Source organism: Papio anubis, chromosome 4 (assembly GCF_008728515.1).
Source record: "Papio anubis isolate 15944 chromosome 4, Panubis1.0, whole genome shotgun sequence".
Lineage (NCBI taxonomy): Eukaryota > Metazoa > Chordata > Mammalia > Primates > Cercopithecidae > Papio > Papio anubis.
In genome coordinates, this window is record NC_044979.1 from 106,442,177 (window position 1) to 106,458,732 (window position 16,556).

At 43.1% G+C, this 16,556-nt stretch overlaps 1 protein-coding gene across 11 annotated transcripts in view; it reads right to left on the reverse strand.

The window, feature by feature from the left end:
- Positions 1 to 16,556, reverse strand: part of AOAH (acyloxyacyl hydrolase) — a 198,448-nt gene that overhangs the window by 86,696 nt on the left and 95,196 nt on the right. For all 11 annotated transcript variants that reach the window (XR_004183253.1, XR_004183252.1, XM_031665358.1 and 8 more), the window contains 4 exons: positions 15,869 to 15,939; positions 14,945 to 14,993; positions 12,458 to 12,506; positions 10,556 to 10,650 (listed from right to left, as the gene is read on the reverse strand). Coding sequence is in view for 9 of the 11 variants with exons in the window: in XM_031665358.1 (XP_031521218.1) it covers positions 10,556 to 10,650; positions 12,458 to 12,506; positions 14,945 to 14,993; positions 15,869 to 15,939 (264 nt within the window). In the remaining 2 variants the exon portion in view is untranslated. The remainder of the gene's footprint in view (positions 1 to 10,555; positions 10,651 to 12,457; positions 12,507 to 14,944; positions 14,994 to 15,868; positions 15,940 to 16,556) is intronic.

Genomic DNA, 16,556 nt, shown 5'->3' on the forward strand with positions numbered 1-16,556 from the left:
ATTGCTACTGGAGAGCAGAATTCACCATGGTGAACACAACTCTCTTTTTCTGACAGAATCAATGAGAAGTAACTAGGATTGAGGTTTCTCTCCTCATTAACTAGCATCTTTAATCCACTAGCCTGCAAGATGGCTGAGGAGCAGAAGATGTAATTTTGTCCAGTTTTACTAAACAATAGCTTTTCTTCGTCTTAAAATATAATAAGAAAGCACTATAATGCTTAGATATTTCTGGAGTCGACACGAAGGTAACTCAGATAGAATTTCCATATTTTGTATGCATCATGAAAATCTTCCTCTGTGCTTAAGGGAGGCTTTATGTGCAGTGATAAATCCAGAGAGCGGGAAGCAGGGCGGGTGAGTGAGAGTAGGGTGAGAGCTTCGATACTGCCTGTGCTGTTTGTGGGTTAATAAAGAGTAGCCAAACCTGATATACAAAATCATCTCAACGGGAGAAATGAAGTGCATATAAGTTTGAGAGATGGAGCCACTTTGCTCTCAAGTGAATATGCATTTTCAGCAGCTAGATTAAGGATTCATTTTGTCCTTGACACAGCACGAAATTCAATCTGCGTCTACTTACCCTACAGACAACAGCCTGCCAGGGGTCGTGCAAAGATTTTATAATAGGATCGGCAACAGCCTTAGCTAGCAAAATAAACATTTGGGAAATTGTATTTCAGAATCGCTTTTCTCTCCTTGCCCCCTCCCCCAGCCCATCATGCAATTCTGATTCAGTGAAATGCAGCATTTAATATTTTGGAAATAATTTTTGAACAGATGGGGGAAGAGGCAGGAGGGCAGCATCCCTTGCTGGCCTCAGTGATCTTTCCACCTCCTCTTCTTTTACAACAAACAGCTCAAGCAGCGATTGTTTTTTCCCTTGAAAGAAAAAAAGAAATAAAACAAAACCAGCACGAAAGTGTTTTTGGATTTGCTCTTCGTCTTCCTTTGACATCTTTCTAAGTTGAGGTCTTTCTTGCGGTTTGAGTAGATCGATTTGAACCTGACTACTGAGGTTTAGATATTTCAGAGAGAAGCTCAGGTTGTTTAAGGAGAAAGGGAGCAGACAGGTCGGAATGAGACTCAGAACCCTTTGTGTCTGTGGAACCATGAGAGAGAGTCTTCATACTGTCTTTATTGAACTACAAATATCTTTCCAGATGAATACACTCCTAATCTAATTAGCTGTAAACAGGACTCCCGGGTGCCCCACTACTTAAGCAGACGATGGCAAGAGCAGGAGAGAAGAGGGGCCACTGCACGGAGAATGCCTGACAGTGGATTCCTTTTCAGCGGATACAGCTGGGATGGGGTCATGTACACACAGAAGTGTTTTCTGCCTTATAGGGAGACAAAGGCAAAGAAGTATCAAGTAGCCTCATAGAAGGCACAAGGGCCCATTATAAAACAATGCCCACTTGTTTTTCTATAGCATTTACTGTGCTTGCCAGACAATATGATCAGGTCCTCGGTGCAGCAAAGGAATGGAACGAAACATGTCTGGGCTCCCTGAAGGGTCTTGATTTGTAATATGCATTCCTATCATCAGACCCCAAGGGAGACTCCTGCTGGAGTTTGAGGTCTTTCGCTGGTACATGAGACAGGCAGGACCACAGGGTGCAATGAGACAACTCCTCCCTTTTTCCCACTGCCCACTCATCTGTGGTGCTAATTCATCCCTTGCCCTGGAAGAAAATCCAGACCAGCCCAATTATGCCTGTGCTCATTCTCAGATAACATATACTCTTCTGATTATATTCAATTCCATTTCAGAAAAGAAAAATGTTCAGTCTTCACAATTTTAAGTAAAACTTCTTGCTCCCTGTCCACCCTGGACTTGAGACTGGCCATCTGTACTCAGCATTGGGAATGTGGTCCACTTTCTTTGTCGACTTGGCTAGATTTTCCTTCCACTTGCTGGCTGAGGCTTGCGGTGGAGGGAGAAGAGGTACAGTCAGATGTGATTGCCTCTAGCTGGGCAGATACCCAAAGCTGACTTTCTACAATGAGGGCTGTCGTGGGGCTCTTGAGAGGCACTGTGGAGAATGGGTGACTGAACTTGCCATGGTGGAATGAGTGCATTCTCTGCACCCTACTAGTCACTTAAGTTTGCTGCTTCAGCCCTGCTCTGCTGGAGGTTAAGCCCTGTGAAGTCACCTTGCCCCTGCAGGCCATCCTCTGCAGGATGTCTAGTGGCCCAGGCTAGCTCTCCCTTCCTGGGGCTCATGTCCTCGTCCAGGGCCCATGCTCTTTCTGTCCTGCTGCCTCGGTCATTGCTTTTACATTCCCCATGGGAGTGTCCAACACCAGTCCTCTTGGGCTTAGTCTCTGCAGACCCCTATCCAGTTCTCTTAGTGGCGTCTTTACGGTGCAGGGGAAGCACACCCACCTTACCCCACAGGGAGAGCTGAGCCCCACTGTCCCTCTGACACCGGCCATTCCCAGCCTCAACTCTTCTGGACCTTTGACTCTGGAGATAAGCGACAGGTTGTGGAATTGGCTTCACTCCCTTCCTTTGCCGGTTCTGTGGACATGGTCTCATCTTTCACTTGGAAGAAATATGATGGTGGGAAGGTGGGAATAATTTGTCCACATTGGCTAAAATGTAGGTAGAAATAAATAGTCCAATTTTTAACATCCTGTTACAGAAATGATTCCCAATTTCTGACAAGATAGTCATCATTATTTATACTTTACAGATGAGGAAACTAAAGCTCAGAGTAAAGAAGTGAATGTAGGTGGCTCAGCCAGGATTTGAACCCTAGTCTGTTTGAGTCAATGTCTGAGATTATTCTGCATGTAAGTTAGGGACTTGAGATTCTCCACTGGGCACTGTCATGACTATGGAGTCAGCTTACGTGATTCTCCTTCCATCAGTAGGGTGGCCAGACATAGACATCTAGTCTTGTCTGAGCCAGTCCAGGTTAATGCCTGTTGTCATGGCATAATTATGGTAGCGATCCCTCTTCTCTCAAAGTGTCCAATTTGGACAATAAATTATATTCTCACCATAACTATTAATATTAGGAACTGGTCGGGGGAGTGGGGGGGGGGGATCTGGTACAAAGAGACAAAAAGCACCAGAAGTTTCCTAGCAGGGATGGCTCTTTAGTAGTCTCCAAAGGCTGGCTGAGATTCTGTGGGAAGACCTGCAATTGGCAATGAGCTCTAGGCAGTCTCCCCCAGATGCAGGGATGCCGGGGGACAGCCCAAGGTCAACCCCAACCCGGTGAACCATCTGGTTGGGATAGGCTGATGTCTTGAGGAACCCTCATAACGTATACAGGATGGGAAGGGTGCATCATCCACTGTTGAATCCAGACAGCTTCTGAGTTTGTCCATCTTGTTTCTTCCCCTCTGTACTTTTCCAGCTTAGCACACTTTCACTAGAGTTACAACTAGAATTTTCCTAGCTGCTCTTGCTGCCTGATTCGCCTCTCTCCCCTTCAACCAAATAATTCCATCCTGCCCACTGAAATCAGAGTAAATGTTCTAGAATTCAAATCTGCCCCTTTCTCAGTTTAAAACCCTTCAATGGCTCCTGCTTGTCTTCAGGATAAACTCCAGGCCCTTTGAGATCCGCCTCCCATGCTCTTCTCTAGGCTCTTGTCTCACCTGGTGCTGGATGAGCTTCAGTTCAGCTGCACCGAGCTCCTTCTCAGAAGGCTGGACCCTCTTGCTTTCGAGCCTTTGCCTGTGCTCTTTCCTCTGCTAGGGCACTCCTTCCTATGTTGGCTGGGACCCAACTACCTCCAGCTCTGTTCCTCTGCTTTGAACACAGCGTCTCTCCCTTCAGGCAGTCTTTCCTCCAGTTTGCGGGGCAGCGTGTGCACACTACAGCACTGATGGCTCTAGAGCTGCCACTTGCTCGTCTGCATTGCCCCATGGGGTTTTAAGCTCTATGGGCACCAGGGATCTTTCCATCCTTTTCCCTGTTGTCATCAGTCCCATCACAGGGCTTGGCACATAGTAGACCTGGCTAGCATTTGTTGAATTAATTGACACATGAACAGTGCTGTGCTGCTGGGCCTGGAGAGATGTGACTCTAGAATTTTTACCTAAGTTAGAACTGATATTTTGTTTACACTTGCCACAAGCCTGAAAAACCAGACAATGGAAACATGAGGTGTCTGAGCTCAACACACCTCATGGATATTGGCTAAGCCTGGTATTCTTACCTAGGCTGACTCCTTGCACAAATGAAGAGATTCTGTAGATAATAGTGTCTAAAAGTTGGAAGTTTTTTTTTTTTTTAAAAAAGGACAATGCTCCATAATAGCAAAATAAATAAATTAAATTAAATTAAAAAAAGAATCAGTTTAACATCCTGCTATAGGTGAGTGGTTTAGTAGATTATTGCATGGCCCCTGAAAACGACATTATGGAACAGCAATAAATATAATGAGTATAAAAACAAAGTCGTAATGAGGAAGATACCTATGAATTGATTGAATAAAAAGAGAACTGCCAACTGCAAACTTGCTCTTCTTGTACAGCATGATGTGTGTATATATAATACACATATATACATATATGCACATGGGGGCGGAGTGCTGGAAAGAGTGCAAAAATACTGTGAAAAATTTAAGATGGTGGGGTTATTTTTTACTTCTTAAAATTGGCTCTATTATTGGCATTTTAACTTTTTTTAAAAAAATAAAAAGGATATTAAAAGAATATTTCAAAACAAGCCTGATACTCCAAAATGTTAAGGTGACTCTCTCTGGGTGGTAGTATTAAGGAGGAATTTTAACAATTTCCAAATAATTTCTGTATTTTCACATTTTTCTCAGTCATATATTTAACATATGTAATTAGATAAAAACAATAAAGCATATTTACTCTCTTCCTTCTCCCACTCTGGGCAGTCATGCCTCCTTCCCCATTAGCTTGATTGTGGTCACGTGACCGGCTTTGGCTGTTGGGTTGATGGTGGACAGGGCACGGATTGCCTTCTTGCACTTTGACATCACCATGACAAGCAGACGCTCTGGATAGATTGCCCAGCCAAGAAAAATGAGAGACACGTGGCACACACCTGGGCCCAACCTGAAGCTTTGCGCCAAGACCAACATAGCTCAGTTGAAAACTGCTGATCCCAGACCACCCCTGGATGCACGGGTGAGAAGAAATGATGATTGTTTTAAGTCACTGGAAATTTGGAGTGGTTGGTGGTTATCATTTCGGCAATAACTTGGGGATAAAGCTTCATGTTCAGTATCAACATCCTAAGCAAAATAGATATCTTATTCTTGTCCTGCCTCCTTTTCTTACCAAGTGGCCAGGCTGAGAGTTGCTGGGCCAATTTTTAGCTTGGAGAGGAATGTTAATCTAGAGAGATTTTAATAACCCCAGAACACCAGGGGCTTAAAACAGGTGACAACATGACACTAAAACTGTAGTGTTGTTCCTCCTACCCATAGCATTATTACCATATTGATAAGACTCGTGAATTCCAATGATCGGTTATGCCTGATTTGGGTTTCTCATCAGCCTATTCTCATAAGCATTTCTCAAAACAATTTACTGCCAAAACGTGGGAGTGGGGAGTGACCCAAACCGATACCAACAAATGCTGCTCGACAGCACTTGAATCAGTTCATTGCTGCAAACAGCAGATGAAAACTATTACAATCTAAATTTTACTTGTTAAGTCTCTAGGATAGGGCCAGCTGCTGGGCTTGCTGGAGTGATTTTCTTAAAATGTCTGCTGGGTGGGCCCCTCTTTTTCCTGGAGAATCAGCACACTGCAGAGTGAGCCACTGTCCTCCTGGAGAGTGTGGGCCCCAGGTTATGAAGAGAGACACTCCTTTCCTCAGCCTCTGAGGCCAGGTGCAGGAACAGGGAGGACAAGTACAAGGATTTCAGGCAGCCTCATTAACGATCACCACTGCACTGCCAGAGCCAGGTGTCAATCTACTTTGTCTGGTTGGAATTCAACATACGGGTCCAAAACATTTTCATAGCCCTTAGCTCATTGAAGCACATGGCCTTTCCTGACACTGTTACTATCATCATTTACAGAGTCTCTGGTTAAGCAGCTTGTTCAGGATTATGCTGACAGGCAGTAATTCCACCACCTGTTAGTTGTGTGACCTTGGGCAGTCCACTCAACCTCTCTGAAAATCTGTAAAGCGAGGCTGTGTTGTAGAAACACCTACCTCAGAGGGCTTTTGCAAAGATTAAATTTAAAAAATGCATTGATTTTCCTTAACTGGTTTCCTTAGCTATTGCCTAAAACAAAACCAAAACAAATAGAACAAACAAATCTCCAAAATCTTGAATCACAATATTTGGTACATACAAATTCAATGAAGAAAAATGAGAAAAAAAAAAGTTACCTATAATTCCACCATCCAAAGATAGCCAGTGGTAGGTAACATGCAGACCTACAACTTCCCAATTATTTTTTTGTTTGCACACAGACACACATATATTCACAAAATTGGCTCATACATGCTATTTTGTAACCTGCTTTTGTTGCTTAACCAATTATCATAAACATATTTCTTGCCAATAAATGTCTATTAATATGTGTATTAACTGGTTGCACAAAATTTCACTGTACAAATGTAGTATATTTTTACATCCCCTATTTTTTGATTTTCAGTTTCTTTCCTCAGTTTTGCTCTTATAAATAAATACTTCTGTGATGAATATTCCTGTACATATATTCTTGAGCAGATAATTGATCATTTTAAAAGTAAATTTGCAGATGTGAAATTACAGATGTGAAATTTGCAGATGTGAAATTTTTAGTTAAAAATCACAAATATTTTAATGTTGCCTTATACATGTTGCCAAATTGCCTTTCAGAGAAGTTCTAGTAACTTCATCTATTTTTGGTGAATTAACATGCCTGTTTCACCATATTTTTGCTAAAACTGGGTCTTTATCACCTTTACCTTTGTTTGTTTGACAATGATAAATGAATTGCATTGTTATCTTAATTTATGTTTCTTACTGCTGAAAATGAAACTTTTATATTTACTGGTTATGTTCTTGATCATTAAAAATTAGATTTTTTTCTTATTGCTATGTAGAAACTCTGTTAATTAGAGGATTTAAATCTTGCCTTATATTTTGTAAGTATTCTAGCTTTACATTTGTCTTTTAATTTTGTGAATCTTTTTGACTTTGTACACATTTGAAAATTGTATGTAATTATATCTAGTTTTTTTGTGTGCTTCCTTTTGCAATATCATGCTTAGAGAGACTGCAGTATTTCTTAAAATATTTTTTTTCCGGGAAGGCATATGTCTTGTATGTTTTCTAAGTCTTTGAATGACTGAGAATAAGCTTCTGTAGTCCTCATGTGAGAACAATAGCTTGGTATAGAGCACTTTCGACACAATTTTTCCTTCTTAAAATTCTGTAGAGAGGCTGTTCCGCTGTTTCCTGAAATTTAGTGTTGAGAGATAAGTCTGATGCCAGATGGGTTTTCCCTCCTAGTATGCTCCCCGGTTGTTGGTTTGTTGGGCAGGATGATTCCAAGAGTTTTCTTTATCCTCAGAATAAATAAGGAAAAGCAGGGAACACAGAGTCTATTTTATACCCTGGCCTGGCACGCTGTGGGGTTGTGGGCTGAAGACAGATTTCCCCAACTCAAGAAAATTATCTTGCATTACTTATTTAGTCACAGCTTCCTCTCTGCCTGATGTCTTTTCTTTTTCTGCAGTTTCTATTCAATTGCCAGGACCGTTCCTGCATACCTCTCCTCTTTCCGTCTTGATTTTCACATCTAGCCTTTCTCCTGAGTCCCAGAATTTCCCCAGCTGCCTGACCGCTTTGCTCTCCTGTTTTCTGCACCATCCAACTTGCAAGTCAGTATTGCCGCTGTATTTTTAGATCAGATAGTTGTTTCACCTCAAGGCAGTCTTCCCTGATTTCCGAGTTCTTCTTTTTCATGTGTGCAATTTCCTCTCAATTATTGTTGAGAACCTGAATTTAACATTTTACAAAATGTCACTCTCTTTCCTCCCATAAACATTTTTCAAAAGAGCACTCTTCATTTGTGTTCCTGAGCAGTTTTTATATATATCCAGATGTTTCCCCACTTGCTCATCTTTACAGAGGGAGGTCTATGCTTGCCCAGTGTAGGGGCTGGGGAGAGGTTCAACCAGAGAGTGTTTGAGTTCATATTCAATTTCTTTAGGAAGAGGAAGTCAAAGAAAAAAAATGATAGTTTCTGCAGGTTAATTTCTCTGGATCAGTTTCAGTTTTCTGGGAGAGGGAAGAGGGAAGCGCATCCATAGGTGGCTGTATGACAGGGCTTCCCCACTGTGCCCATGTCCCTTTCTTGAGGGCAGGGGCACTACCCCTTTCTCTAACGGACAGGGTGGCTCTTGGGACAAGTCTGTTGTGGCAATGCCCTCACATTTTTTATTGTGTTGTTTGACAGGGCCATCCAGAAGTAAAGGCTGCGAGTTGCTGTTCCCCGTGCACTGTGTCAGACCCGGGCAGGGCTTTATGTGTGTGCAACAGTGGGGCCCGTGAGGTCCTCTGCTTAGAAAGGGCCCTGCACTGGGTTTAATGCTGTGCTGTCCCATCTTGAACTTCTTAAAAATCTTATTTTTGAATTTGTGTTATGTGAGTGAAGTCCAATGGGCCAACTGAGTATGTGTGAGGGAGGGGATTGGAAACGGGGTCGACTCTGGATCCTGCCTCCTGCCATCTCTCAAGATGGATTCCTGGTCACTCACTCCCCAGCCTGTCTTCCCCTTCTTGCCCTGCAGCTGCTGGACCCTCCAACAAGGTGGCAACTAAATGGTGTCAATGGGGGAGGCCTGTGTTCCAATGTTGCCCTTTGGTCCTTTTGGGAATCTGGGCACAGGCAAGAGGAGGATTGGAGTTGGGCATGGTGGCAGCTGTCACCTGCCCCAGTCGGCAGTGCTGGCATCTAGTGGGCAGGGGAGGCAAACTCATTACCCATCCAAATAATTAGCATGTTCCTGCACAGAGGTTTGAAGACTCTTGGGGGTCAGTCACCTGACTGCTGTGGGTTGGGGAGACAGGCCCTGGGAAGGAGAGATTCCTGGCTTACCTGGGGACCTATGGAGCACTGGCAGGAGGAGGAACCCAGCAGCTCTCAGGCCTGAGTGTTTCAGGATGGAAGCCTCAGTGCCTGGGAGGGTCTGTACTTGCCCCAAGCATCTCCTGGCCTGAGGAAGTGTTCAGTCTGGTGACCCTGTGCTCCTGGGAAGCCTCTATTCCTCCTTCCAACCTTCCCGAGGCTGGCTTGCCTTTTCTGTCTTCTGGGCAGCTCAAAGCACCCTCCAGGGACAAGCTACTACATACGAATTGTGTAATTTTAGTGATTCCACCAGCCTAGGAGTTCAGTGCTGTTACAGTGGCATGTAAAACTGGCATTGCATAATGTGACGATGAACATAACATTCATGCCAATAATTTAAAAATTTAATTATTTTTTTAGAATGACATTAAATAGTACATAAGAAAATACCATGACATATTGAGGAAGACTGCCACAGAAAGAAAAGTGTTTATATTTTAGCAGCTTTTTTTTTTTTTTTTTACTTTTGAACAAGTTTTGCTGAGGGCACCTGTACTTTTGCTTTGCACTGAGCCCTGCCAAGTATGTAGCTATCTCTAGGCACAGGTTTTGTTACATTTCCTTGTGATAACTTGTGGCCACAGGAAGCCCCAGCTGCAGGTGACCCATGTGACACCACTGTACCCCCTGCTTGGGTGTGTGGCATTCAGACTGCCCTTCCCTGCACCCTCCAGCTCCCACCCTTTGCCACACAATCTCCCCAGGTGTTTGCACAATTTGAGAGGAAGATAATGGCCCTCCTGATAATGCAGCAGGTGTGTGCTCAGGTGATGAACTGGTAATATACAAAGTTGCCATTATATGTCTACCCTATATTTAGGAGTCGTTCATCTGAGTAATGCATGCAAATCTCTCTTATAGTGCATGATGCCTGATATAGAGTCAATAAATGTTGGTTTCCTTCCCCTTTCTTTGCCTTCTCTGAATCTGTCATTGTTTGCAATTTTGCCTTGTGGCCCTCTTCTTCTTCTTCTTCTTCTTCTTTTTTTTTAAATTAAAAAACCCTCCCAGACAGTCTCATCACTCTTTGGGAATGGATGGCGGGCTTGTCTGTCCCCTGACGCTTTCCACGGAGCACAGCAGAGGCTATCAGGAGCCAAGCAGCCTGCTCTGCCCAGCGCTTCTTGCTTGCTCAGATGAAAAACAAGCTGGACAGGCCCCAGAATGCTTCATCCTGACCTCCACAGGGAAGCCGGCCCGGTGGGCTTTGTCCTTTCTGTGCATTCTCCGCCTTCTTGACTCCGCACTACTGCCTTCAGGGTTCCTGGCAGCAGCTGAGCTGAGGCTGGGGAAGTGAGTAGAAGGAACCTTTTGCCGTTTGTCTAGGACTGAAATGACTGTGGATATGCCTTTCATGGCAGATTTTGCTAAAGAGGGAAATTTGCACCTGTGTGGAGTTGGCATCACATTTAGAGAGAGCAAGGGGAAACAAAAACAAAGGCCAGCACATCTGGAATGATTACTGCCAAAATTACTTACCAAAGACATCTGCGACGCTGTGATCCATTCAGGAGAGATGTGAAAATGAGCCCCAGCTGAGTCTCCCAGCAAAATGATTCCCCTGGGCTGTGAACCTAAGCAGCACAATTTATTCACATTATTTATGCACTCGAGTAGTTTGGAGCCTCCAGACTGGGTAGTTATGACAGCAGATACCCTTGTGTGTATTCCAGGCACCGAGCATTTTAACAGTAGTGCATTACTATTTTTTGCATGTTTGAGAGTGAGGGGCATAGCATTTTGGAGCCGAATGAGATTTCCAGGCCATTGGAGCTGCTAGCTAAGGTGTAGAGATGCAGGTGTGTTTCCCAGCTTAGCATAAAACAAACTGCTCTACAACATCTTGAGTGAATGATGGACGAATAAGTGTATCAAAGCTTTATCTGAAACCAGAAATATGCCCTAAATTTTGGTTCTGGAAACTGCTTTCTTGAAAACACACTGATGTCCATTACAATTCACTTTAAGGGTTAATGATCTTATGGAGAAATTGTGATTTTTCAAGGATATTATGCCCTTAATCCATACAGACAAAAACACTGGATAGACAATACTGGCTGATTAATGGAGAGATGGAGATAGAAAGGTCTGCATGCAGCCCTGTTTGTTTGGAGGTTCAGAATCACTTCATCTGACTCTGAGGCCCAACCACATGAATCATTCACCTGTGAATTCATTCTTCTAAATTCCTTAAAATCCTGACTCAGTTGATGCCTCCCAGAGGCAGAGAGAGGCGCCTCCTTTTTCCACTTCCAAACTGCTCAAGTCATGCAAGAGGATGGCCTAGCCTCACTGCAGTGACTCCCCAGCCTGGGCTTCATGGAAACCACTATCTGACCACACAAATGGGGACTGAGGAGGCCCAGGACATCGTGGAGGGCACAGGGAGAGTAGGGTGTAGGGAATCTAAGAGGCTTTGCACCAGGGTTTCACCTAGATCTGCATATATTTCATTCATTGGTTTAGTTGTTCATTCATTCTTTACTCATCCAACAAATATTCCTAAACTGCATAAATATGTAATGAGCCTTTACATTTTCTATTCCTCTTCCTGCCCTCTGAGGGCTTAAAGACAATTAGGCTTTAAGTTAATAGAAGGCAAAGACTATACACTTTTTGTCCAAGAAAACTCAGAACCAAGTATAGCCGTTGGTTAGAATTGGAATCGTTGTTCAGAAAATACCTGTTGAATGAATGAATGAGGTGATTGTGAAAGTGGGGAGAGAAGCTAAAACATAAAACAGTGATGTTACCATCAAGTGCTGGCATCACCAGGAGCATATTTTCAGTCATGTATGGGGTAGTGAGGTTTCCCCAGTGGAACTGGTGGCCCAGATGTTTGTGCCATCTGGGCACTTAGAGCACAGATCTTTTGTCCAGCTATTTTTGGGAAGCCCTCATAGGTTATAGCCTGGCAGTCTCTCTCAAGTCATTCAGACATTCAGATACACATCTTTAGCCTAGTGGACAAAGAGACTCATCCCATCAGTAGAAGTCCGGGTGTCTGACCTTGTAGTGTAATTAAAGGGAAATGCAAAAGATTAAAAATGTCAGTTATGACTGCTGCTCATTTTCTTATTTGGAAAAGTGCTGGATTTCCATCGCTCTTTTATTCATTTTGCAACCTAATCATCAAGTAAAAACATCAATTAAACAAATTGTTTTGCTTTTTTAAGATTCTGACCCCTTTCCTACTTTTCTGAACCTTTTAGATACTTTATTTTTTCTGATCTGTCATGAAAATAAATGTAAGTTGGTCAGCATAGAGTAAATCCTAGCATCGAGCACGTTCTGACTTAGGTGGTCTGCTCACTTCAGTTTGACTCAGACTAGAAAAGAATACTCTATTGTTATAACCACACTGACATCCGCAATTCTTACCTTCACAGAATTTCTTCTCATATGGAATGCCATCTTTTGGATCAATACCCTTTAAAAGAAAAATGATGCGATTAGCAGCTTGGTTTTAAATTTATGAGATACATATATTAAGCTCTCCTAAATGGCTTTAAAAGCACAGAGGCAAATGAGTAGACAAAACCCTTTAAAGTCTCTTAAGCCCCTATTTCAACATAGCAACGCCCTGTGTGAGTGAGTCGCGTTTGAGAGGAACTGAGGGTGGGACTAAAGAGAGAGCCAGACACTGTACCATTTCATTCAAGGAGATGCTGGGCAGGGTTCTGGGAGAGGTGCCTGGACCAGGGGTCTCACCCCTCAGAGCATAGAGGGCTGACTGAGTGACTGGGACACAGGGTCTGGGTGGATTCCACAGTCTCTGAGCTGGAGGTCTAAGTGTCCTGACATCTTCAGTACCTAAGATTGATGCTTCTAAAGAAGCAGTTCTCAAGGGATCCGTTTTGCACATTCCTTTACCCCCTGAGGACATTGGCAATGTCTGGAGACATTTTTCACTGGGGGTGCTACTGGCATCTAGTGGATAGAGGTCAGGGATACTGCTAAATATCCTACAGTTTGCAAGACAGCTCCAACAACAAAGAATTATCCAACCCAAACATCAATAGTGCTCAGATTAAGAAACCTGGAAGTAACACTGGGCCTGTGCATGGGACTGAATTGGCACAGTTGGCATATCCTAAAACCTAAAGGTAAAGCTACCCATTTGTGGAGCTGCTAGTCCTTGGAAGGATTATTCATAGTATTCCAAAATGAAAGCACTTGCTGATCAGAAATGTGTTAATAAGACCGTGCTCACTCTCCAGTCTTTGGAGCTCCCCACGCCCATTAAAACATGAAAGAACCTATTAACATCACACTCAACCCTGGGGTCCCCAGGACACAGTCTGGGCAAGGTTGGACTTCATGGTTGTAAGACTCCCTCTGAGTTTATGATGTTGTGGTTCTGTGAGTGGTGTTTCCTCTGTGGAAAGGGATAGGTATGAAGGTGATATGTCCTTCTCCCATCACTGATGATGAGCTTTACATCTTGCCTCCCTGAGCTTATGGTGGATTTCCATTGATCTAGTACAGTCTCTCACTTGGCCTTCCTCCTTATATGCGTGGCACACCATATCTGAGACTTGGCTGGGACCATGGAACGAAGACAGGGCATCACACATTGACTAGTCCCCTTTGTCCTCCAACGTGACAACTAAACCTGGGTTTTTCAGAGCAAGAACTGACTTGGAGATCTTGTCACCTTGTGCTCTAGGGGAGATGTCTTCTTCTTCTCCATGAAGAGGCAGAGTGACTAGGGGATAGGGTGGGTGGTGTGGGCTGAGGCACAGCCGTCTCTCATGCTTTCCATATCTTGGAGGCAATGGGACTGGAAAGCACACAGTAGGTGACTGTTAGTGCAAACCTGGACTGTGAGTGTCCCAGAGAGAGGAAAATATTTACGGAAACTTTTTCCTCTTCACTGAAGCAGATAAATGAAGCAACTATTTACAGGCAATTTAGACAATTTATTTAGGTAGGTGTGAAAATAATTGCAATTTTTACCATTAATTACAAAAACTGAAATTACTTTTGCACCAACATAGTATCTTGAAGTTAGAGAATCTTAAGCTTCAGGACCCATCACAGCCCTTGCCCATGTGAGTGCTGGGAGTAACTGGGAGCATTAGCGTATTCTAGGTGGAGAGGAGAGGCCAGGCTGCAATCAGGACATGTTTCCATGTAAACACTTCCGGTAAGTCAGGAACGAGATCTCGAAAGAAAGGGAACTGAATTTCTGAGACTCCAGGAGTTTGTTATGATTTCTATGATTGTTTTAAAAATTACTCATTTTCCTATTTGATTTTGTATTTTTAAGTAGATATTCTTTTTTTCATAAGGAGCCCTCAAATCTTGTAAGCTTAACACCCCACAAACTTGAGGCTGTTGCTGTGTTAGTTTGGCTTTCCTCTTTTCTTCCCCTGGGAGCTGCAAATCCATTATTCATAGGAAACTAGGACACCAGCATTAAATGCCTCAAGGTGTGAGTGGTAGGGTAAATACTGAGTAATTTCTGCTCTGCCTGGGTAGGCTTATGAAACAGAAAAAAAATGGCTGCAACAAAATAAGGACAGCATGTGGTTTGCTCCAACAGCTGTGTGGGTTGCTGTAAAACTTTGTTAACATCACTCTTCATTTAATTTCACACTGTTCAAAACAGTATAAAGGGATTAGATGTGGGTGACCTTAAGCAAGGCTTAAAGGGGCCATGACTGAGAAAGACTCAACTCTCATGACATCGTTGACACTCTTCATGCATCATCAGGATTCTATACCCCTCTTCTAAGCAGCAGGAAAAGAGTTGCTTTAGGCTGTCGTAGTCTTCCCTGGATCTAACTAAAGCAAATATGTGATGAACTTTGCAGGAGGCAGGAACAAAGGAGAATGGGGTTCAAGCTGAATTTAGTTGCTTACCCAAATGCCATTACAGTTTGAATCCTGATGGACATCCCAGTTGTCTGGCCTAAGAAAAAAACATTAACATTGGTCTTTGACATATGCTTGTCTCTCAGTGGATGTCAGTTTCATGAATGAATGAATGAATGAATGAATGCTACATTAAGTGCCATGGCGAGGCAACAGCATTCTTCATGGAAGAGTGTCACATCCCATTGTGTGTTGTGACATCAGAAGCCTCCATTCAGCTTCCTTGCTTTAACCTTGGTTTGGGTATTTGCCAGAAGCTCTGGACCAAATCCTGTCTTTTTCATCATTGACTACATTCATGGACCGCATTGTTGTGGAACGGTGCCGATGAACACAATGAACAAATCTGCATCCCATTGTGCCCCTAAATGCCCAAATAACTGGTTTATTCAATGCTTTCACACTATAGTCACAACAAAGGCGAGGGCTAGCATATCTATTTTTTGATACCAGAGATGCAATTGAACCTCAGCCCAGGGCTAATGTATGACATGTTTTCCATTCATTAGAGGCTCCTCCTTACTCCCAGAGGGAGAGGTCACTATTTCTGGACCCAATTCTGCATGGAGAACTGATACAGAAGGCTGGATAAGTGTCTACAATAAGATAATCCATTTACATGATTGTTTTTCCCACTTGACTGTAAGCTCCAGAAGAGGAGGCATATTTCTGTTTTGTTTACCAGCCAGCATGATGCAAAGTACTTGGAAAATTGTAGGTCTCTGATAAGCATTTCTTGGACAAATGAACGAATGAATGCCGTTCTTTTTTCACTGAGCTTTACTTCAATCAGAACACAAAAATCTCTTCTCTCTGTAAGTGGGAATCCCCTAGGCTGGGGGAAGGAAATGTGCCTCCTGTTTCCTTTTCTGAAGATAATTTCAAAAATCAGCAACCAGCAGAAATAGTTACCTTCTACCTGGGTACACCGATTCGTCACTGTCATTACAGTCTCTCCCCCGCCAGTGATAGCCCCGCAGGGTCTGAAATTGAAGAGCACACACAGGAGGGTTTCAGCCCGCTTTGATGTTATCCATGAGGAAGGTCAATCAGAGCTGTCTGAATGGCATTGACATCTGCAGTTTTTAATTCAAATTCAACCTAGGATCACTAAAGAGCACTAAGAAAATTAAGATTAATATGATAAGACATGCTGTGTGAAGTGACACGTAATATAACACCAGGGCCAATAACAGGTGGTAGGGTGTGTGCATGTGTGTGCATATGTGAATGTATGTGTGTGTGTATGACATTAAGTGCTTGCTTGTATGTGCATGTGTGGGGGTGCATTGTGTGAATGTGAATGTATACGTATGGAGGCACGTGTACATGCATGTGTGTGTTTATGTGTATTCATATTGTAGATGTGTGTGCATGTACACACTTGTATTTCTGTGTATATGTGTTTGTTCATGTATGTGTGTCTACAAGCACCTCTAGAAACAGCAGACCCTTCCAACTTCCCAAAAACCCTCTATTAACCATCAGTCCTCTCAGGCTGTAAAACAATTGGCTTATTTGGCCAAATGATTAATGTCATTGGATAATTTAAAAGTCTCTACACAAATGGTTAATTATGCAGGTTTAAATATTTGACCTC